The 22,293-nt window shown below is 42.4% G+C and overlaps 1 protein-coding gene across 12 annotated transcripts in view; it reads right to left on the reverse strand.

Annotated features, from left to right (window-relative positions):
- Positions 1 to 22,293, reverse strand: part of SYNE1 (spectrin repeat containing nuclear envelope protein 1) — a 488,224-nt gene that overhangs the window by 232,143 nt on the left and 233,788 nt on the right. For 11 of the 12 annotated variants that reach the window (XM_075924456.1, XM_075924455.1, XM_075924463.1 and 8 more), the window contains 7 exons: positions 20,739 to 20,903; positions 17,544 to 17,900; positions 12,608 to 12,744; positions 10,238 to 10,415; positions 6,541 to 6,723; positions 3,172 to 3,315; positions 2,679 to 2,834 (listed from right to left, as the gene is read on the reverse strand). In XM_075924456.1, the coding sequence (XP_075780571.1) occupies positions 2,679 to 2,834; positions 3,172 to 3,315; positions 6,541 to 6,723; positions 10,238 to 10,415; positions 12,608 to 12,744; positions 17,544 to 17,900; positions 20,739 to 20,903 (1,320 nt within the window). The remainder of the gene's footprint in view (positions 1 to 2,678; positions 2,835 to 3,171; positions 3,316 to 6,540; positions 6,724 to 10,237; positions 10,416 to 12,607; positions 12,745 to 17,543; positions 17,901 to 20,738; positions 20,904 to 22,293) is intronic. The other variant, XM_075924462.1, reaches the window with a different exon arrangement.

The following is a 22,293-nucleotide window of genomic DNA, read 5'->3' on the forward strand; positions in this document are numbered from 1 at the left end:
CTGACAGAGGCTAGAGACATCATTCCTACCCATCCTGTCTAATAGCCATTGATGGACCCTAACCTTCATGAATTTATCTAGTTCTTTCTTGAACCCTCTTAAAGTCGAAGTTATCTACTTTGAACATACAAACATGAATGGTGCATGCATTGTATTATGCATGTGACAATTTTACAAACACATTCTATTTACTCCCCAAATTAGAAGATTTAGCTCTTCAAACGCTCCTTTTTCCAGTCTATTCAAGGTATAAATATATCAACATTTTTAAATATAACAGTCTCCTAAAGACCTACATTACCAAATCATTTGAAGGACCTAGTTTTAAGAGAATGTTTTTAATGTAAGGTAGCCATTTTCACTTGTATATCTTAGATTTATAGATTCCATATTCTGAAGGGACCATTGTGATAATCTAGTCTCTCCACCTGTCTAGCACAGGCCATAGAACTTCCTCAAAATAATTAGGGAATAACTTTTAGAAAAATATCCAATTCTTGCTTTAAAAATTGTCAGTGATGGGGAATCTACAAGAATGCCTGATAAATGTTCCAATGGCTAATTACTCTCACCATTAAACTTGCAGTTTTCGTGCTTTACTTGCAGTTTAAATTTGTCCACATGCAATTTTCACCCACTGGATCATATTATACCTTTCGCTCAGCTAGACTAAAGAGCTTACTATTAAATATTTGTTCCTCATGCAGATACTTACAGGCTATAATCAATTTACCCCAAAACTATCATTATAAGGCATGCTTTCTAATCATTCTCGGAACCTTCTCTATTCCCCCTGCTTGAACTTTGTACACCAGCACTGGACATGGTATTCCAGCAGTGGTCACACAAGCACCAAATACACAAATGAAATTAACTTTCTACTTCTATTCAAGAGTTCCTAGTTTATTTATCCCTGGATCTCATTAGCATCACCTCACTGGGAGTTCACATTTAAGTAATTATCTGCTCCTATCCCAATCCATTACATTTCACCAAGTTACCCTTGCATTAAGCCCAACAATTTGTGTCTGACTAAAGCATTAGATCTGAGGAAGTAGGTCTGGCCCATGAAAGCTCATCATCTAATAAACCATCTTGTTAGTCTTTAAAGTGCTACATTGTCCTGCATTTTGCTTCAGCTACCCCAGACTAACACGGCTACATCTCTACCACTATCTTTTAGAAGGACAGTTAATCTTGACCGGAAGACAACAAGAGATGGAGAATCGAAAACTTTCCCAAGTAGGTTGTTCCAATAGCTAATTTGCACTTAATTTCTCATTTGAATTTGTCTCTCCTGAGTTTCCAGTTACTGGTTTTTGTTAGGCCTTACATCCTTTTCTTTCATATGTGGACCTTGCCTTACCTTACCAATGCCTTCATCACCTCATGATTGAATTAGTTTAATACACGCAACACAGGGCTTCACTTTGAAATTTTTGGTAGCACGTAATGTGAGCACACACTTTTGTAGAAAGGCAACTTACTGCCTTCTGCAGCCAGTGGTACTATCCTGATGCTTTGAGTAAAGATATTTGGGATTCCCACATATGAGAAGGCACATACCACAAACTTTCTTTCTCTGAATTTAAGATATGCAAGGAATTCCACTAGTTTCAACTTATGAAATTGTGCCCTATACGTTTTCCCTTCCCATGCTTATTTTTTATCATGTAGAGCATGACCTGGCTCTGTATACACTATTTTAAATTATATGACTCTGTTAAGTTTAAGTCTCTATTTTTGTACATTAAGTTGGCAAATTAACAAGCCACTAATGATTAAAAATAGAAATGATACCACCAATAAAACACCTTTAATATTCATAAATGTTTATACTATAGTTCTGCCTTTTGTCTCCAACTCATATCAAAGCTTCACTATGACAGGCAACGTATGAGTGATAATCCTTATCCTAAATTGCTTACAATCCAACCAGACAAAGACAACAGAGGGCAAGAGGGAAAAGGCAAGCACACAGTGGAGAAGTGACTTGACCAATGCCACATAGAAGGTCAGTGGGATAAATGGGAACAGGATGCAAGTCTCAATGCAGTGGCCAAGCCACTAAAAATGCTACCTTGTTCTGATAATTCAAAAATCAACCTAACTCAGCTAACAAATGCTTTTAAAAAATGCTGAAATCAGTATACCAAATTCTAAACAAAAAGTTCATAATATAGATAACAAGTCCTCATCTTAAAAGTTTATTAAACAATAGCAACATTTCAGTATTATGATCCTGCATAAAATACTACCAAGTTTTGAAAAATAATTAGCTTAAATGCTCCTGGGGACAGTGATTATCAAACTAAATTATCTTAAATGTTGTAAATCATGGGATGCTTTTTTCATTCAAAAGGTCCACATTTAAAACTTAACTCCCTGCAAACTATCACATTCTTGGAGGGCGTGAGGAATCATGCACTATTCACTTATATTCTCAGTTTCTCTTCTCGGACCAATGCATGGACGGGAAAAAAAATTGTTCAGTGTTCCATCAGGTAAACAGTCCACACCCACCCACCTTTCCCTTCTATACCACAAACCTTAGACATAGAATTTATCAGACATACAGTAGAAAGACAGTTGTGATATTTCAGAATTTCAACCACTCATTTTTATATCAGTCAGCTTCACAGGAACTGCTTGAAAGCATGCACAGTGGGGTGCATTACCTTTGTTAGATTGCTTAGCGCTAGGTATTGAGAAGATAGCTGAGATACTCTGCGCATAAAGCTTTTGCTGGCAGCTTGCTCCTCCCACAGCTGCTGAGCTTTCTCTTTTAGCCTGTTGAGCTGAGGCTCGTGGCAGCTTATTTCCTCAAGGACAGACTGTAAAGCATAAGCATGTTACTATTATGTGCAGGTGCAAAAGAGCAGGCAAAAAAGCAAGCAAGGAGCTCTGTTAACTTGGAAATTAATGCACTGGCCATTAGCAAGCATCTTAAAAAAAGGGCAACATTTGATCTCTATTTATATGATATAGTTACAGAAAAGAAACATAACATGCCATTTGGAAGTGCTGAGACACAAAATCTGCCTGCGGATTGAAGTAAGCCCGCAGATTAGTTAGAGATCAGAGTACCATAATGATCAAGCATTTATCACGAATTCATGACACAGGAAACTAGCCTGGGGAGGGCTGATTTTATTTTCAGGGCCTTATCACCTGTAACTTTTGTTGTTCTTTTCTCTTTGCAGGGAGGTCATGAAGTCGACTACTGCTTTCTTGAACCATCTTCTCAGTTGTGCTCAGCCAGTCCTGAAGAGGCTCTACAGTTGTTTCAAAGTCCTTCATTTGGATCTTTAAGTTCTATGAAAACATGTAATGTCCAAATTTTTAAAAAAATCCATGCACCTTCATGCTTGCTGCATGATTATGCAACCTATGATCCTACGGGTATGCTAAGGTGTGCAGGCACTAACAGATCTCTTGTGGAATGAAGGGTTCATTTCAAGCTCTTTTTTCCAGCAGACTTGGTTGAACCAAATCATGAGGATAATTTGTATTTACTTTCTGACTGTAATTTTCTTCACTCTCAAGTCCTTATAAATATGTAAGCATCAAAAAGTCCTTGCTGACTGCATATTTTTCCCGTGGACTCATTCTGCTGGCTGAGAGTAGAATATCTAACACTATCAATGTGTAGTAAAAACTCCTAACCAACAGAATTCAAGTGATTTAGTTTTCCTGGTTTTTTTAAACTACTGTAATTTTCTTTTCTGTTCATCCATAGTACTATCACTTCAAATAAATGTTAGAATTATAGGTGTATGATATGGGACTGAAATATCTGAGTTTAGGAGGACTAATCCCAGTCCCCGTGAAAACAGAACTGTCCACATCTACTATATGACATCTCCCTACACATCCACTCCGAGACAAAGAAGTCCTAAATAGATATAGCTCCACTGTTCGAATTTCTTATTTACATAAGTTTAGGATCTGGCCCAAAGAGTTTCCTATATTTCTTGTCAATGAAATTTAAAACTGACCCCAAATACATTCTCTATCTTGACTAGAAGTTAGGGGCTTAAAACAGGAGAGATTTTATGATCACAAGTCAGAAGTTCTCTGCAATGTCCCTTTTGGGCTTAAAAAAAGTGCGTGACTGGAAATATGCTGTAAGCTTTAAAGATGTTTAATTTCTATGCTTGTTCAAGCAGACATTTTGAAACAAGCAGATTACTGTGGTGTCACTTTGTAGCTATGATTAAAATATTTGCTTGGGCAATTCTTAATTACACTTCAGTGATCTCCAGTCAGAGAAACATGGCCTACCGATTGCATGAAGGACCGGAAACCGATAGACTCACTTGCTATTTGAACTGTCCTATTTAAATGAGTGGAACTATTCATGGAACAAGGGCAAGTCTTGCCTTAACAACATATTTTCATGCACCTTAGTATTTGGTGTATTGGATGAAGCTCAAACTCTTGGGCTACGTCTAGACTGGCATGATTTTCCGCAAATGCTTTTAACGGAAAAGTTTTTCCGTTAAAAGCATTTGCGGAAAAGAGAATCTAGATTGGCACGGACGCTTTTCCGCAAAAGCACTTTTTGCAGAAAAGCGTCCATGCCAATCTAGACGCGGTATTGCACAAGAAAGCCCCGATCGCCATTTTCGCGATCGGGGCTTTTTTGCGCAAAACAATACCGCGTTGTCTACACTGGCCCTCTTGCGCAAAAGCATTTGTGCAAGAGGGCTTTTTCCCAAACGAGAACAGCATAGCATTTTCGCAAGAACACTGACAATCTTACATGAGATCGTCAGTGTTCTTGCGGAAATTCAAGTGGTCAGTGTAGACAGCTGGCAAGTTTTTCCGCAAAAGCAGCTGTTTTTGCGGAAAAACTTGCCAGTCTAGACGCAGCCTTGCAGTATCATCTACTTTGTCTAGTATCTTACTATATAAACTAGGCCATTTAAGTCGATGGTATGACTTGTAGGGTAAAGAACTACTTAAAGAAGGGGTGGCAGAAGCTTAACCTTTAAGTTTAGCTCTTTTTCCAATGGCATCAAATGAGAGGCACTTATGACTAGTTTTGCAGACCATGGGAGATTAAATTATTGTATGTGATAGGCAGAGAATAGGAGAGACCGAGACACAGCAATGCCTATGTAATGCCAGGAAATTGATCAAGTGAGATATAAACGTGGTACAGAGAAAGGCATCTTCCTCATCTCCTCCCCCAAATCTGAGCTAGGGAAAAATTCCTTTTGGACCTCACATATGGTGATCAGCTAGACCAGTGAGATGGATCTGATTTGCCAGGGTTAGCCATTGGCAGGCCGTCACCACTATTATACCTGTGCCTGGCCAATGGGAGCCGCGTGAAGTGGTGCAGACCACGACACTGCTTCCTGTGGCTCCCATTGCCCAGGAACGGCAATACATAGCCAATGGGATCTGCAATCACCCATATCTGTGAAGGCACAGGTAAATATAGTGGCAGTGGACCACCAGGGCTAACCCTGGTGAACTGCTGCTGTCTTATTGCTCACCCCTGAGTTGGACCCTGAGCCCTGAGCTTTCTGCAAGAACCAGAAAGCAAAGCTGGCCTGTAGCCGGACACAAACCCCATCTTGTTTTTCCACAAACCCCATCTTGTTTCCCCCCCCCCCAGAGAGCAAGAGAAAGGCAGTCAGCCTTTGATGCCCTGGGAACACAGGTTTGCTGCCTGTCCCTGACTCCACCATAAACAGAAACCAGACAGTAAATGGGCTAGCTGACGACCCGGGGCCTCCCGTCGCCCTGATGGCTAGTACCAGTAATTGACACGCCTGCACTGTCCCAGGAGAGGAATCTTCGCCCATCACATACCAGAGGTGCCCATTGTCTGCATTTTTCCCAGGTGTAAATTATGCTTTGCACCCTTCGTGGGAAACTTGGTGTTCAAAGCCATTTTTCCTAATTGGCCACTTAAAACCAGGAAGAAGCCTACATGACCCAAGAGGTATAAAAAGAGGTTCAGCCGCCCACCCCATTTGAGCTCCAATCATCTATACCTGCTGGCAGGTATTGATTGTATCCCGAGGTCTGTGGGACGCCCAACCTCGCCCTACTTCTTCCCGAGGGATTGAGAGAAAGACGCTGGCCACGCCAAGTCTGGAACGCAGGGGTGAGAATATATACCTGCTATGTGTCTATTTTGCATGCATTTAATAAGAGCTCAGAGAACCAAAGGGTTTCATGGTACCTGTAAGTGACTTATTAGTGTAATTTCTGTCCTGTCCTTTGTAGTGTCTGTGTTATCTGTAACACAGTAGTAGCATTTAACAACTAAGTTTACCCTGTAACAATAAATAGTAACTGTTTAAGCTTTAACCTGACTCCTTCAGTTGCTGTAACAGAACCAAGCACAATTTAAAAGAACTTCAGCCGGTCTTAAGGGACTCACTGCCCTGACCGTCGGCTGACATGGCCTTACTCAGTAATAAGAAATATAAAGCATTCACTCTATCAAAATCCATGTGATCAGAAAGAAAAGGGGGGAAAATTCTGCTCAATCTATTCCCTATTTGACAGGTTCCATACCTCCAAAGCAGATTCCTTCTGGTGAAGCAGGGAAAGAAAATTTTTCCAGTCTTCTTTAGCAACAGCAACTTTGGCTTGGATAACTTTAGCTTTTTCTTGGGGAAGAATAGTGCTCAGCAGTTCTCCCTTGAACACCACAATGTTTAGCTTATGCTGGCCATTTTCACTTTCAGATAAGGATTCCTTGGGGGGAGGGGGGGGTGAAAAAGCCAATTAGTTATAATGTGCAGAAAAGCTTTCATAAATTACACTAATTCATGTTTGTTTAAATGCACTCCATTTTATATCCAGTAAAAATCAGAGGCTTTACGGATACCAACAGTCTGGATCAGTGATGTCAGTATCCCCCTCGTTTAGGCTCAGAACCAGCTAGGGTTGTGTGTGAATTCATAAAATGACCCATTCTTTACTTGGATATGATACCTTTTTTAATACTCTCACTATGTTTTAAGAAGACGCACTACTAGGGATTCAGTAGGCAGCAGGCACACTTTGCTCAGAGTAGGTAATGAATCAATACCAATCCCAGACATGGTGGAATAAGTTACTTTGCTACTGGAGAGATTATCTTTTAGATTATATATACATAGGGTTGCCAGATGGTTTAATCAAAAATATCAGACACACTTGACATTACATCACAATCTACATTACATCTTATTTAGAAAATACTGGACATTTATATTTTCTCAATTTGTTTCCCAAACAGAAAGATCAAATACTGGACTGTCCGGTTCAAAACAGGACACCTGGCAATCCTATGTACAGTGAAATTCACTTGGAATTTTCAACAAGTACACAATGGTCTTTTTTGTCACTAAAATCTCTGAGTGAAAACCTAGTCCCATTAAGATCAATGGGAGTTTTCCATTATCAAACTATGAACATTTACTGACATCAAACAGGCTAATGGATTCCTAACTGTTGGTTGTATTAAGGAATGAAAGTGCATATGCCTTCTTAACAAATGCTTGGAAGTATAAGAAGAATTTATTTTATGTAGAAAGTGTATACAGGCAGTCCCCGGGTTACCTACAAGATAGGGACTGTAGGTTTGTACTTAAGTCGAATTTGTACTTAAGTCGGAACTCGTCAAGATTCAGCCGCTGCTGAAACTGACCAGTGGCTGACTACAGGAAGCCAGAAGCAGAGTTTCTCTGTCCCGGGCTTCCTGGAATTAGCTGCTGATCAGTTGCAACAGCAGCAGAATCTGGACGCCTGGGACAGAGCAGCTGGGGCGCTGCCGGGTAGGTCTCCGCAGCACCGCACCTCAGCGCTGCGGGGACTGGCAGCACCCCAGGTGCTCTACCCCAGGTGTCCCCAAGTCAGCTGCTGCTGAATCTGATCAGCGGCTGATTCCAGGAAGCCCGGGGCAGAGAAACTCTGCTTCTGGCTTCCTGTAGTCAGCCGCTGGTCAGTTTCAGCAGCGGCTGACTTGGGGACACCTGGGGCAGAGCAGCTGGGGTGCTGCTGGGTTGGTCCAGTAGCGCCGCTCCTTGGCGCTACTGGACCAACCCTGCAGCACCCCAGCTGCTCTGCCCCAGGCGTCCTGATTCAGCCGCTGCTGAAACTGATCAGCAGCGGCTGAATCAGGACTACTGGGGCAGAGCAGCTGGGGTGCTTCCGGGTTGGTCCAGTAGCGACGAGGAGCGGCGCTGCGGGACCAACCGGCAGCGCCCCAGCTGCTCTACCACAGGCGTCCACGAGAAAAGCCTGGTCTACTGGGGGGGGGGGGGGCCACACTAGCTGCGCCCCCCCCCAGAAGACCATGGAGATGCGGGCGGGTGCACCGCGGTCCCGACCGGGTCCTCCGCGGCTTTGCTTTGCGTCTCCCTGGTCTGCAGACCAGGGAGACGCGAAGCAAAGCCGCGGAGGACCCAGGCGGCGGGACCGCGGCGCGTCTGGGCGCTCCCGCCGCCCGCGTCCTCCGCGGCTTTGCTCCACGTCTCCCTGGTCCCCAGCAGACCAGGGAGACGCAGAGCAAAGCCGTGGAGGACCCGGGCGGCGGGAGCGCCCAGACGCGCTGCGGTCCCGCCCGGGTCTTCCGCGGCTTTGCTCCGCATCTCCCTGGTCTGCTGGGCGCTCCCGCCGCCCGCGTCCTCTGTGGCTTTGCTCCACGTCTCCCTGGTCTGCTGGGGCCCCCCCCCCAGCAGACCAGGGAGATGCGTAGCAGCTTTTCTCGCCCCAGAGGACGCGGGCGGCGGGACCTCGGCGCGTCTGGGCGGTCCCGCCGCCCGCGTCCCCTGGGGCGAGAAAAGCCCCGTTCGTAAGTACGGATCCGATGTAAGTCGGATCCGCGTAACTCGGGGACTGCCTGTACTATACATAGCAATCATGAATACATACTTTTAGACAGGAGAGCAAATGGTTATTTTAATCATGCAAGGCTTTTATGGTGAATAAAAGTTGTGATTATCAGAAGCAGCCAAAGAATTTCCCCTTCTAAATTGGGTTTTCTTATATAAAAATTGGTGATATTACTCCAACATTATACAAAATGTTAAGTGCAATTCCAAGGGGAAAGTTATCTGTTTTGAGACTTGGAATTTGTAGGTAGAAGGATTTATACTGAAAAACACAGAAGTTACAGTAGACTTCCAATAATCCTGAACCTTTGGGACCTAAGTGCCGGATTATCGGATATGCTGGGCTATCAGGAGGTACTATAAGATGGTTTTTATATATATATATATATATATATATATATATATATATATATATATATATATATACACACACACACACACACACACACACATTATATACTGTATATAACGTGTTTTTAACCCTTTTTATTGTAGCACAAGCACTGTCCAGCATCACACTATGCCAGTGGCAGACTGACTCGGTCCCATCCGGTTTCGCTTTTCCGGAATCAGCCGCTTTTCCGGAATAAGCTGCGAGCTGTCTACACTGGCCCTTGAATTTCCGGAAAAGCAACGATGCTCTACTGTACAAAATCAGCCGCTATTCTGGAAAAACTATTCTGCTCCCACTCGGGCATAAGTCCTTATTCCGGAACACTGTTCCGGAAAAGGGCCAGTGTAGACAGCCCAGTCGTCTTTTCCGGAAAAGTGCGTCTACATTGGCCACAGACGCTTTTCCGGAAAAAGGGTTTTTCCGGAAAAGCAGCCTGCCAATGTAGACACTCCTTTTCCAGAAAAACTGAAAATGGAATAGTATTCCGTTTTAAGCAGTTCCGGAAATTCATGCCAGTGTAGACACAGCCAAGGTGTGACTGAAGCTCAAGTTGACATACCTTAGCTAACATTAATTTAGCTAGCTTGGGCACCTAAGTGGTGATGCTATAGCAGAATGTGGCAGGCTGTACAAGCATATCTGGAACCCTGGGGATACACAACACTTGCACTGCTCTGAGACTTGAGCTAGCTGGAGTAAAGTTAGCTCAGGTAGATGAGCGCAGACTGTAATCACATCATGGGTTCACAGTATAGAAATATCCTATAACGAGGAAAACAAGTGAAAATGGCTATCCACAAAATGCCGTTAGATGCCCAAATTTAACAAACTGAACAAAGAAAAAATAAAGAATTTTCTGATCCTTCTCAATTACAGTCATCTTTAATACTGCTGTAGATACAGTAAATCTCAAATTGTAAGTAAACAAAATTCAAATAGATGTGTTGATTTAAAGCTGTGTCCTTCTTCAACCAGTGTCTGATTGCTATACAATTACCTGTATTTTCTGTAGACTTGTCACTGCTTCAATGATATTTTGAGGCATGTCAAAGCATTTGGCAGTGGTGATTTTTGAACTGACTAGCCACTGCTGGAAATCCCTGAAAACTGTCCGGAATCTCTGCTGCAAGACCTCCTCTTTATTCTGACAGCCCTTCGAAGCTTGAAGACATAGGCTGAGTTTTGTCATCATAGGGAGTTAAATGAAAAAAAGGGGAGGAAAAGGGGGATTCAGTTAGACAACATGAAATAGGCATTTTCACAGGTATTACACTAAGACTGAAATTACAAATACAGTAAACTTCTGATAATCCGGCACCTTTAGGACTCAGGGGGTGCCGGATTATCAAATATGATAGACTATCAGGAGGGGGGGGCTATGAGGGGTCTGGGGTAGGGTGGGGTGGGAAGGATGCCACCCCAGACCCTTCATAGCCCCCCCTTCCGATAGTCCGGCTCTGCCCTAGGCATCCCCAATTCAGCCGCTGCTGGTCAGTTTCAGCAGCGGCTGAATCGGGGAAGCCGGGCACAGAGCAACTCCAATTGTCTGGCTGCCCCGAGCACTTCTGGGTTCCTGATGGTGCCGGGCCATCAGGAGTGCGGGAGCATTGGATGCCGGACTAATGGAGTTTTACTGTACTTTGAAACTACAAGCAACTGCAGAATTTGTTTAGGATTAGATTGTGTTCTTATCTGACAGTGCCACGGGGGAAGAAAGGTTTTGCAGGATATGGTGGTGCAGAGATCTAGAGTGCAATACTTCCCATAATCACAAACAAGAAATTTGGAGTGAGCAGAGCCTTGGCTCAACCCCCATATTATACCAGTCAGCAGAGCTGAGTTGAAGTAATGGTGGCAAGAGAGGATGGAGTAAAATGAACACTGTATAGAGTTATATAGAGCTGGTGAAATTGAATTACTCCAGGAATAAGGGAAAAGCAGGGGAGAAATTGTGACTCTGAGTCAGATTCTTTTTCCAAAGGCTCATTTGATTAGTGAAGCAGCCCTTGACAGAGCAGGGTGAATTTTTCCCACATGAACAGTGTCTTCACCAAAAAATGACATTTGGGTAGACTAGAACCTATTCACAAATTGAGTAGCATTTCACTAAGTAGTTTCAGCCACATTTTTTTTAAAACAGCCAGTAGTAATGCTTCTGCTTGTCAAATAACTCTTAGCTAAGTGTTTAGGAGTCCTCACTTGAAGTGCTGAAGCACCAAGTTTAATTTCCTCCTCTACTTTATGTGAAAAAGGAATGAGAGCTTGGGCCTCCTACACTGCAGAAGAGTGACCTAGCCACTGATAGGATATTATCTCAATCACTCCCATGGAAGCTTTTTCACTTTGTATAAACAATTAAATAATCATTGAAGTATATATTTGAATTCCATTCTCCTAAATCTTTGGTGAGTGTCCCAATCACCAGGCGATAGTTATTCTCACTCCTTCTCTAATCAAATGACTATCCTTTGTCATTCACAGTGACAATTCTTATCCATTCAAAGCTGAGTCTATGGCGCAGTGTATGCTTAAAAAACAAACTGACATATTTTTTCAACCTTTATTACTAATAGGTGCAAGGCAATCGGTACATTATGAATGCACTGTTTATTTGTACATTTCTAACTTACGGCATCATATATCAAAATAATATACAGGTTGGACCTCCCTGATCCAGTAACCTTGGGACATGAGCTGTCCTGGACCAGGGAGTTTTCTGGACCAGGAGAGGTTAATGCTCTCCTGTTGGCTGCCCTGCTGCCAGCTTCTCCTCCATCGGGCTCTCGTGGCTGGGGCTCCCTGTCCTCCCACTGCCTCGCTAATGCTGGCCCAGCCAGGTTTCCCCAGCCAGGGCCGCCTGTCACCACCATCCTGCTACCTCTCAGGGTTCCCCGGGGCTCCCCAGTCTTGGGACACTTGGCCACTGCCAGCCGTACTCCTGTGGCCCAGTCCTGCTGCCACCGTGGCTTTCCTAAGGTTCCCCAGCCAGAGCTGTCAGGCTGGCTCTTCTGCCACCAGGGATTTCCCTGCTAGGTTTGGGACTCCCTGGCTGCTGCCTGGCCCCAGTGCCAGGTTCCCTGGCCAGGACTCCACTGCATGGACTCGCTGCCACCAGAGGTTTCCCAACCAGTGCTGCCTGGCCGCCATCGGTCCCGATGCCACCTGGCCCCGCTGATGCTGCAGGTTCCCTGGACCAGTCGTGACTCCGCAGACCGTGTGTTCTCCCAGCTGGCTCCCATTCCCAGGGCTCTTTGGTCCAGCAACATCGGTGACCTTGCCGGACCATGGATGTCGCTAGACCAGAGAGTCCTGGATTTGGGAAGTTCAATCTATATAAGAACAAATTATATACAAGATAAATACTTACCTATTGTACTCTTTAATTAACACTGAAACTTTTGCAGAATAGGTACTCAAATCCCTGGAAAATCTACAAAGGTCATTTAACTGAGTCTTGAGCTCTTCTGTCATATGCTCTGCCTTTGTTAGAGCATCCAGTGTTTCCTGGTGGGGGAAAAACAGTGTGAAAAAAACCCGAAACTGTCACTGTTCAATACTATTGTCAGCTAATTTAGATGGGATGGCCTTACATTGTTTATGCTGTGCTGAAGTAAGATTGTTCCATTACTCAGAAAAATGGGATTGAGTTCAGTTCCTCAGTACCAACATTTTTAAACCAACAAATAAATAAAATAATCACAGAATATTTTAAATGTTATGATGGGCAAAGTGTTAGTATTTCTTTACAAAAGTTCCTGTCGCGCACGGTTCTTTTGGTAGATCTGGCCAGTATTTTCAGCTGTAGGTGCCTAAAAGTAGGCTCCCAAAACCAAACTTAGGCACCTAAACAAAAGTGTTTATATGTGAATACTGAAAATTCTGTTTTTTCTCAAAATTTCTTTGAAAGCAAATTTCAAAGTAGGACTTCAATAACAGCAATATATTTTTTCTTGGGAAGTTACTTAAATCATCTCCTCAGGGAATAGACACAATAATCTGTAAATTATGTAAATAAGCATAAGCAGCATGTGTGATAAATGTGGGGTGCTTGGTATAGGTTAATTATTTGCCACTCAAATAGTGATATATGCACTGGACTTCTAGAGGGAAGCAGAGTGCCAGAGGGGTGTCAGGCGGGAACAGTTTAAAAACCAATTTCCCTCGCAGACTAGCTACCTGTCGCCCTGCACTGCTGCCTCTGATACAGAGGCAGCAGTGCAGGGTGGCAGCAACCCCTGTCCCAAGGGGGTCTGAGTACCCAGACCCAGCGTGAGTTAGAACTGAGATGGGCTGCCTGCCCACCTGGCTCCTAATACACTTTAAATGCAGAACCGCAGCAGGGCTAGGTCCTGGATCCATCACAAGCCGGGACTGAGCAGGGCTGCTAGCCAGCCTGCTAAAAAATGTACTGGCAGAGGGAGAGGGTGAGTACATTTAGTCTATAGTATTAATCTATAAGCTTTTGATTATCGGTTAATCAGTAAATTGACTACACTATTACATCCCTAGTTTCAACACCTTAACCCACAGGCCAGACACAGCCACAAGACCAGTGATTACCATTCATTCAAAATGAATGGGGTGTCAAAGGACCATATCAAAGTGAATAGTCTTAATGGCACTAGCATGTCCCCTGATCAGGCTGGGGAAGGGTTTTTAAGAGACCCTCAGATTCACCAGAGAGAATGTGTGTTCTCCCTTTAACTTCAGAGGAATGTTTGTTAGCTAATAATAAATTCTAAACAAATTCTCAAAGGTATCAGCTGATTAAAAATCTCTTCTCTACAAATGCTAAACCAAAATACTTTATTTTAAAGAAGGCTATTTTATCACTAGTAACTATGAGTATGTCTACACTGCCACCCTAGTTCGAACTAGGGTGGCTAATGTAGGCATTCGAAGTTGCAAAAGAAGCCCGGGATTTAAATATCCCGGGCTTCATTTGCATCTTGCCGAGCACCGCCATTTTTAAATCCCCCTTAGTGCGGACTCCGTGCCTGCGGCTACCCGCGGCACGGAGTAGGTAGTTTGAATTAGGCTCTCTAATTCAAACTACCGGTACACCTCGTTCCAGTGTAGATGCTCTCTTGCGCAAGAAAGCTCTGATGGCCATTTTAACCATAGGGCTTTGTTTAGCAAGAAATTCATGTTGCCTGTTTACACTGGCCTCTTGCGCAAGAACAGTTGCACAAAAGGGCTTATTCCTGAGTGGAAGCATCATAGTTCTTGCACAAGAAGCCCTGATTTTATACAGTAGAACGTCAGTTTACTAGCGCAAGAACACACAGCCAGTGTAGACAGGCAGCACGTTTTTGAGCAAGAGTGGCCACTTTGGCACAAGATCGTGCCAGTCTAGACACAGCCTTAGGGTCTGGAGGGTGGGGTGGTGTCAACAATGGCTGGTCCAGGTCTCCTTCAGGCAAGTGGCGGGGAGTCATGGGGTGAGGGGTCTTGGGATTCTAGCAGTAGAAGGGAGCCAGCAGGAGGCCTCATGACTTCAGCTACAAGGAGAGGTTTGGGGCTCTGGCCTGGAGTGGGGGGCGCAGAGGCTGAAGTGGGGAGTCAGGGGCTAGCCTCCCCAGAGGACAGCTCCCTCACTGTCCATGGCTATATCATTATTAAGAAGATAAGAATTCCCAAACTGGATCAGGTCAATGGTCCATCTAGTTCAGTAGCCTGTCTTCCAAAAATGGCCAATGCCAGGTGCTTCAAGGGGAATGAACAGAATAGGCAGTCATCGAGTGACCCATTCCGTTGTCCACTCCCAGCTTCTGGCAAACAGAGGATGTGGCATACAGAACATGAAGTTAAATCCCTGGCCATCTTGGCTAATAGCCACTGATGGACCTATCTTCCATGAATTTATCTAGCTCTTTTTAGCCATCTCTATAATCCCCTGGCAATGAGAGCCATTGCTCAACTATGCATTAAGTAAAAAAGTACTTCTTGTGGAATTTTCTTAAACCAGTTGCCTATTAGTTTCATTGGATGACTCCCAGTTCTTATATTATATGGAGGAGTAAACAATACTTCCTTATTCACTTTCTCCACAGTGGTCATGATTTGGTAGACTTGTATCATATCTCTCTTAGTCGTCTTTATGCCAAACAGAAACAGTGTTTTTAATCTCTCCCCGTATGAAAACTCCATAATCATTTCTGTTGCCCTTCTCTGTACAGTTTCCATTTCTAATATATCTTTATGAGATGGAGTAATCAGAACTGCATACAATATTCAAAGTTTGAACATATTATATGGGGCAAAATATGATATTTACTGTCTTATTATTTATCCCTTTTTTAATGTTTCTTAACATTCAGTTATCTTTTATGACTGTCACTGCACATACAGCAGCTATTTTCAGAAAACCATTTATGATTACTTTAAGATCTCTTTTCTGAGTATAACAGCTAATTTAGATCCCATCATTTTGTATGCATAGTTGGGATTATGTTTCCAACCTGTGTTACTTTGCATTTATCAGAATTAAATTTCATCTGCCATTTTGTTCCTCTCACACCCAGTTTTGAGATCACTTCGTAAACCTTCACAATCTGCTTTGGGCTTAACTATCATGTAGTTTTGTATTGTCTATAAATTTTGTCACCTCACTATTTTCCCCTTTTTCCATATCATTTATTAGTAAACTGAACAGTCCAGGTCCCAGTTGAGATCCTTAGGGGATTCCATTATTTATCTCTCCCCATTCTGAAAATTGACTACTTATTCCTACCCTTTGTCTTCCATCTTTTAACCAATTACAGACCCATAAGAGGACCTTCCCTAAGTTCCCTTGTATTTCATGACTGCTTTTACTCATCTTACGATCCTTTGGTGAGGGGTCTGGTCAGAGGTTTTCTGAAAGTCTAAGTACATTATATCCACTAATTCACCTTTGTCCACATTATTTTCCTTAACACTTACTTTCTTTTTACACAGCTTTCTATTTTTTTACTATAAATTAGATTACAAAGTAGAGGCATACAGAGTAAACATTTATTTTTTCTGCACTCTACATATTATTGGCAGTCCGCACATTTGTTAAAAGAGCAAGAATATTATACAAGTATTACATTCAGCTTCAATTTGTACACAGTATAAATATTAACAAAAAAGAAACATTTTTAAATCTCTTGAGATTTTAAGAAGTTTAATGTTTAATTTAGGTACAAATGTCTTGTAATTACTGTGTGTGTGTGTTAATAATAAAACAGGTTAAAATAGTATTAGCCAAGGGGAATTTTTCATATTTACAACCATAACATGGAAAGTGGTATTACAACCTCATCAGACCTAGTGCTATGTACTGAATCCTGCCTACTGAGAGTTTTAGAACATTTCAAACATTCAGTGAAGTATTATATGGTTCTCTAACTATACTGGGACTAGCCAGCAGAAAGTAAAACATTCTGCAACCTTGTTGTGGCATATATGATTCACAGCTGTAATTAGGGATGTAAAATCCCATTTAATTAGTTAACAGTTTAAATATTAAGTTTAACCAGCTATCTGATTAAAGGGGGGTGCTGCAGTTAACCATTATCCAGTAAGCATCACCCTTTATGGGCGATGCTTACTAGTTAACTGGTTACCCATGCACATCCCTAGTTGTAATATTACAGGAACCTTTTTGCCTCTTCTGCAGAATATCCATGTGGAGATAAGTAAGAAGGAGAAAGCATTTTGACTACCTCCCTCTGTCATGAAGTAGTACTGCTAAGCCAGTTAAGAGGTTGGTTGACAAGTAGATAATAGTTTCTAATACCTCTTTTCTAAATATATGTCAAAATGGTATAATGCACAATGCCAAGATGTTCTGAGAAATGAGAAGAATAAACTGGCAAAAAGCAAGGATTAAATACAAGGAAACATATACCTCTGATGGCTATCTGACCTTGTGAAAAACCACACGTATTACCCCTCTCTGCAATTGTGCATTTATGGCTTGAAATACTGAAGGAGTTGGAAAGAAAACTGAAAACTAGCATTCACTGGTTTCTGCCTCTTCTGAGAGGCCCCGTTTTCAGTGTCGGGAGAGCTGAGAAACATAAATTATGCCTTTACAATGGAGGCCAAAGAGAAATGTCTTTATAAATACACAACCTACTGTGACTTCTTTTTAAAAAAATTTACAAAGTCATTACTAGAGATTTCAGCTTTGAATTTTATATTTTAAAATGTATTTCAAATCTTTCCATTTTTCCCATTCATGCGTATTACAGTCATTGGGAAGAAGTTTGCTTGCACAGAGTACTTAGATATTTACAACCAAAAAAGATTAAAGAAGCAGAAAGTGGCCTTACTTTTTCTTGGTGCCAGCATTCAATTATTTCTTTATCAGTTTGCTTGCCATCCAGGAGGGTCAGCTTTTGAGAGCAGGATGCAAGAAGTGTGGTGAACTGCTCCAGGGCCTTTTCCAGCTGAGCAACCTGTGCTGTGAACTCCTGCTCGGACAGGGCCATTTGGCTAACTATATCCTCCAAGTTCTTTTGCGTTTGAAAAATGCTCTCCTCCCACTGCTTCCAGTCGGACTGCAAGGCCTGCATCTCCGCATCTAGCAATTCACACCCACTGGGAGTTGTGTTCTGTTTCACTGCAGGAGCCAGTGTCTCAACTCTGCTTAGGCGGCTTGCACCAATCTGTCTGGAATCTATCAGCTCCTGCAATGGAACATTGCCATGGTAACTGAAAGTGCTGTGATTCACTACAGCTGGAAATCTGAACACTTACAAATGGAGGACAGCACATTCTACTAGGAAGTAACAGCCAGCATTTCGTGGTGAACAAAGCAGCAGTTTCAACAAAAATAATTTCACAATACATGGCAACTAAAAATGTATGAAAGGTTAAAATAAAATTAAAATAAAGTAGATGATCCTTTAAACGGAGTGACTCAAATAGGATACTCTTAAACTTTCACAAGACACGGAGAAAAATAACTTTTCTTAGGCTACGTCTACACTGCACTGTTATATCAGAAAAAGATACGTGATTTGCAGTACGCAAATTGCGAATCTTTTTTCGATTTACTTTTGAAAGAGGCTCTTTTGAAATCTGGTGTGTCCACAAGGTGCCAAATTGCAAAAGAAAGTGCTCTTTTGAGCCATCTCTTATTCCTTGTAGAACGAGGTTTACAGGGATGGTGAAATAGCTCATCCGTTCTTTTGAATTTTTTTTTGAAAAAGTGGACATGTTCCTTGGATGCATACCTCCAGTATCCTGAAAAAGCAATGCAGTCTAGACATAGCCATAGATAATACCAAGTAGCATCTTTAGATTAAGACGGGAAAAATTTGTTCTCTTTAAGTACAATAAATGCTAGTGTGTAGCTGTTATCAATGGTTTTAAGGCCACGTAAACAGAAATCTGATGTGCAGAAGTAGTACTTTGCTATTCTGTCCATAATTTGTGAGGCACCATTATTGGCAGCACAATATCTTGCTTTCCACATTGTGTCATATTTTGATTTCATACATAAATGTGAGATCACAAACTGTCATTGGAACTATAAAAGAGCTTTACATCCTGGGAGAATACAGCATGGAAGAAGCAGCTCACTATATTGTCATCTAGACAGCATGCAACTAGGGATGTGAAAGGTTAACAGGTAACCAGTGGGGGTTGAAGCATCTCCCTGGCTGCTATGAGCAGGGGGGCACCTCCAGCCACACAGGGGGCCTGCCGCAGACAGGGGCTGCTCCGGTGATGGATAGACGCCAAGAGCCAGCAGCAATTCCAACCTCCACATGGGGGATGGGAGCCAGCAGCTAGCCCCAGTGCATGGGCTGGGAGCAGGAGCTACTCCAGCCAGGTTAGAATGGTCCCCCACCCTGATCCCTCTTAATCAGTTAAACATTAGGTTAACTTAACGTTTAACTGGTTAACTGATTTTATACCCCTACATACAATTCCAATAGCACTTGAGTGCTCCCATCATCCATTTATTTATCCTCTCCGCATTTTAGAGTTGGGGAACTGAGGCACAGGGTAGATTAAATGGCACTAAAAGGCTATAACTGTGGTGGGAACTGAACTCAGGACACTTTAATATCAGTCTGCAAACCTACCCACCAGATCAGAGACCTACACTTAATGCAATTATATAAAACAGCTCTCTGTAGTGAAATGTTTTGACAGCAAATATATGTGAACTCTGCTCTTGTTCTGCATGAAGGGATACATAATTCACTTTAGAGTATATAAACACATAGGATACATCTACACTGCATGCTAAATTTGATGCAAAAATTCTGGAACAAATACTCCACAATCGCTTATTTCGAAATAGCACATCTACACTACAGGGAAACCTCAAAATTAATCCGAGGAAGGCTTCCTTAATGTGGACGTGCTACCTCAATTGAGAGCCCCAGGAGGCACTGCGGAGTAATCACTTTGAATAGCTCTGGGGAGGAGTTATTTCAAAATAGCAACAGTGGAGCATCCATACTACAGCTATTTCAAAATAGCTATTTCGGAATAGGCATTATTTCTCATGGAATGAGTTTACTGAAGCTGGAATAAGCTGTCCATTATTTCAAAATTATTTAGAAATAACAGAATTCCTGTGTAGATGCTCATGTTGTTATTTCTGAATAACGGCCATTATTCTGAAATAATGCTGCTGTGTAGATGCACCCATAGTGACAGACCCTCAGAGATATAAAGGGAGCAGGGAATGTGCAAGGAAACTCACTCTAAGGGTCGTAGGCATCAGCACCTTTCCAGTGCTTGGAGAAGGGCCAGGATCGATCTCTCTCTGTGCATCCCACGGCACATGATGGCCTAACAGGACAAGAACAGGTGCAGTGGAAGATGAGGGTCTTACCCTTACCTGTTTCCTTGCCGTTCAGATGGAGCAGATATACTTGGAGGACCAAGTTTGTGCAGCCTATGAATTGGCCCATTAAGGCAGTGGCTCACAACCAGGGGTCTGTGAGCAGGTTTTTGGGGTCTACCAAGCACGTCCATCATTAGACTTGCCCAGACCTAGACCAGAAAGCTGACACTGCATGGGACTGTAGCCTTTGACCCCAGCACCAGAGGTGAAGCTGATTCTTCAGCAACTTAGCTTCCTGTTGCTCCCCATGATGTGGGGCCCTAGACAACTGCTCGCTTCCTAACCCTTAGTGCTAGCCCAGGGTTTTATTTTGAGAAAACAATTGCTGTGGCACAGGTGGGACATTGAGTTTTTATAGCATGTAGGGAAGGGAGAGCAGAAAGAAAAAAGCTGAAAACCTCTGCATTAAGGCACAATTGCTCTTTCAATCCCCTGAGATGGTGCTGCTTCCAGTGTGTATCTATGATTAAAGCCTTCTGTTTTAGTTTCACTTAAACTATAGGAACTGAGAAGAGACTTTGGCATAGCAAGTGCAATCTCAGTGAAAAGTAACAACCATTTCAAACTGATAAAGGGAAACAGCATTTTGAGATCCTGCAGCACATCTGTTTCAATGCACAGAGACAAAGTTACAAGTAAAACGAGTCCAGTTTCTTACATTAATTTTAGCGAGTTTTTTCTGTATGGCTGATGTATCTCCAGATGCATCTGACCAGCGGTGCAGTTCTTCCTTTGCAGAATGGAGCCAGTCTGTGAATTCATGCACAGCATCAAGGTACAGCAAATGGTCCTTCACAATATCTTCGGCTTTCCTCATTTTCTCCTATCAATCACATGGAAAACAGACTCATTTGTATACTTAAGGTAGTGGTGGTCAACCTGTGCCCTGTGGGCTACATGTGACTCTTTGGGGTTCTATGTTTTCCCACAAGACATTTTGATTCCCAATGCCCACATGCATTATTGCCAGATTCCGCAGGTTTCCATCCACATAGGGTTTTTTCCTATTGGTATGACTGAAGTGACACATGTAAAGTAAGGTTACATAAAGTGAGGGACGTGCTGATTGCACACTTTGAATGTGAGACCCAGACGCTCCCTCTGCATGGTAGCAGCGCTTTGATTGGATGCAGTCAGCACCCTCTGTGAATTCTAGGTACGTAAAAGTGCAGTTAGCAAAGCTACACTTGGTTATAACAGCCATGTAGCCCACTGAGATGAAGGAGGGACACTCATGTGGCCCACTCTCTAGCCTAGATTGCACAGAGCATAATCTTTAGTCTCCCCTTTCCTTCAGTTTGTGATGCTGTGTTGCACACTGATTGCAGGGCTACCTCCAAAGTATTATTTTTAATGTTTGCCTTACAAGCTCTATAGAGGTTGAACCTCTCTAAACTGGGACTCTCTGGTCCAGCAATATCTGTGGTTCTGCTGGACCAGGAATGTTCTTGGATCACAGAGTCTCGGTGACGCGTCAGTGGCCGGGAGCCTTTTAGGGGCTGGGTGCCCAGTTGGGAATAATTTGGGAAAAACTGGGCATTATTTTCCACAATTATCCACCCACCTTATAGTAGTTCCATCTAAATTGTATTTTCTTAGTTTATTTATGATAAGATCATGCGAGCCTGTATCTAAAGCCTTACTAAAAATATACCATATACAGTACAGGCTTTTATATAGGTTGGCAAAATTCAATTTAAGCATATATTCTGTTTTTATTGGGCAAAATTATAAAGTTTAAAGCATTTTTATTTTTTTTATTGATTTAAATTTTCAGTTGTGCGAAGTTACGGGTGGTGAGACAGTAACTATTTAGTGAGAGTATATGCCGAGATTCATCAAGTTAAAGCATTTTAACAACACAAATTGTCAGAATCACATGTCAAAATATACAAAGAAAATATCCTTAAATCCAACTAAAAAGTTCTCAATCAGCATTTGTTCTTACTTCGCCCATGTGTAAATTTCTATGATTAACCATGGAAACATGTTTTCATTGGTTTGAATGTGCATGGTGAGTCTATCAACATTTACCAATACATTTCTCATCATTCTAAGCCTACCCTTATTAGAATGCTACACTGTCAGCCCTTCTTTATTATATTGAGTAAATTCCAATTTAATTACTTCTGCTGACTGCAACTGAAGCATGATGGTATGGGGAGAGAGAAGTATTCTTTCAGACAAGCATGTCTCTTTCCATTTATGGTATA

Source organism: Pelodiscus sinensis, chromosome 3 (assembly GCF_049634645.1).
Source record: "Pelodiscus sinensis isolate JC-2024 chromosome 3, ASM4963464v1, whole genome shotgun sequence".
NCBI lineage: Eukaryota > Metazoa > Chordata > Testudines > Trionychidae > Pelodiscus > Pelodiscus sinensis.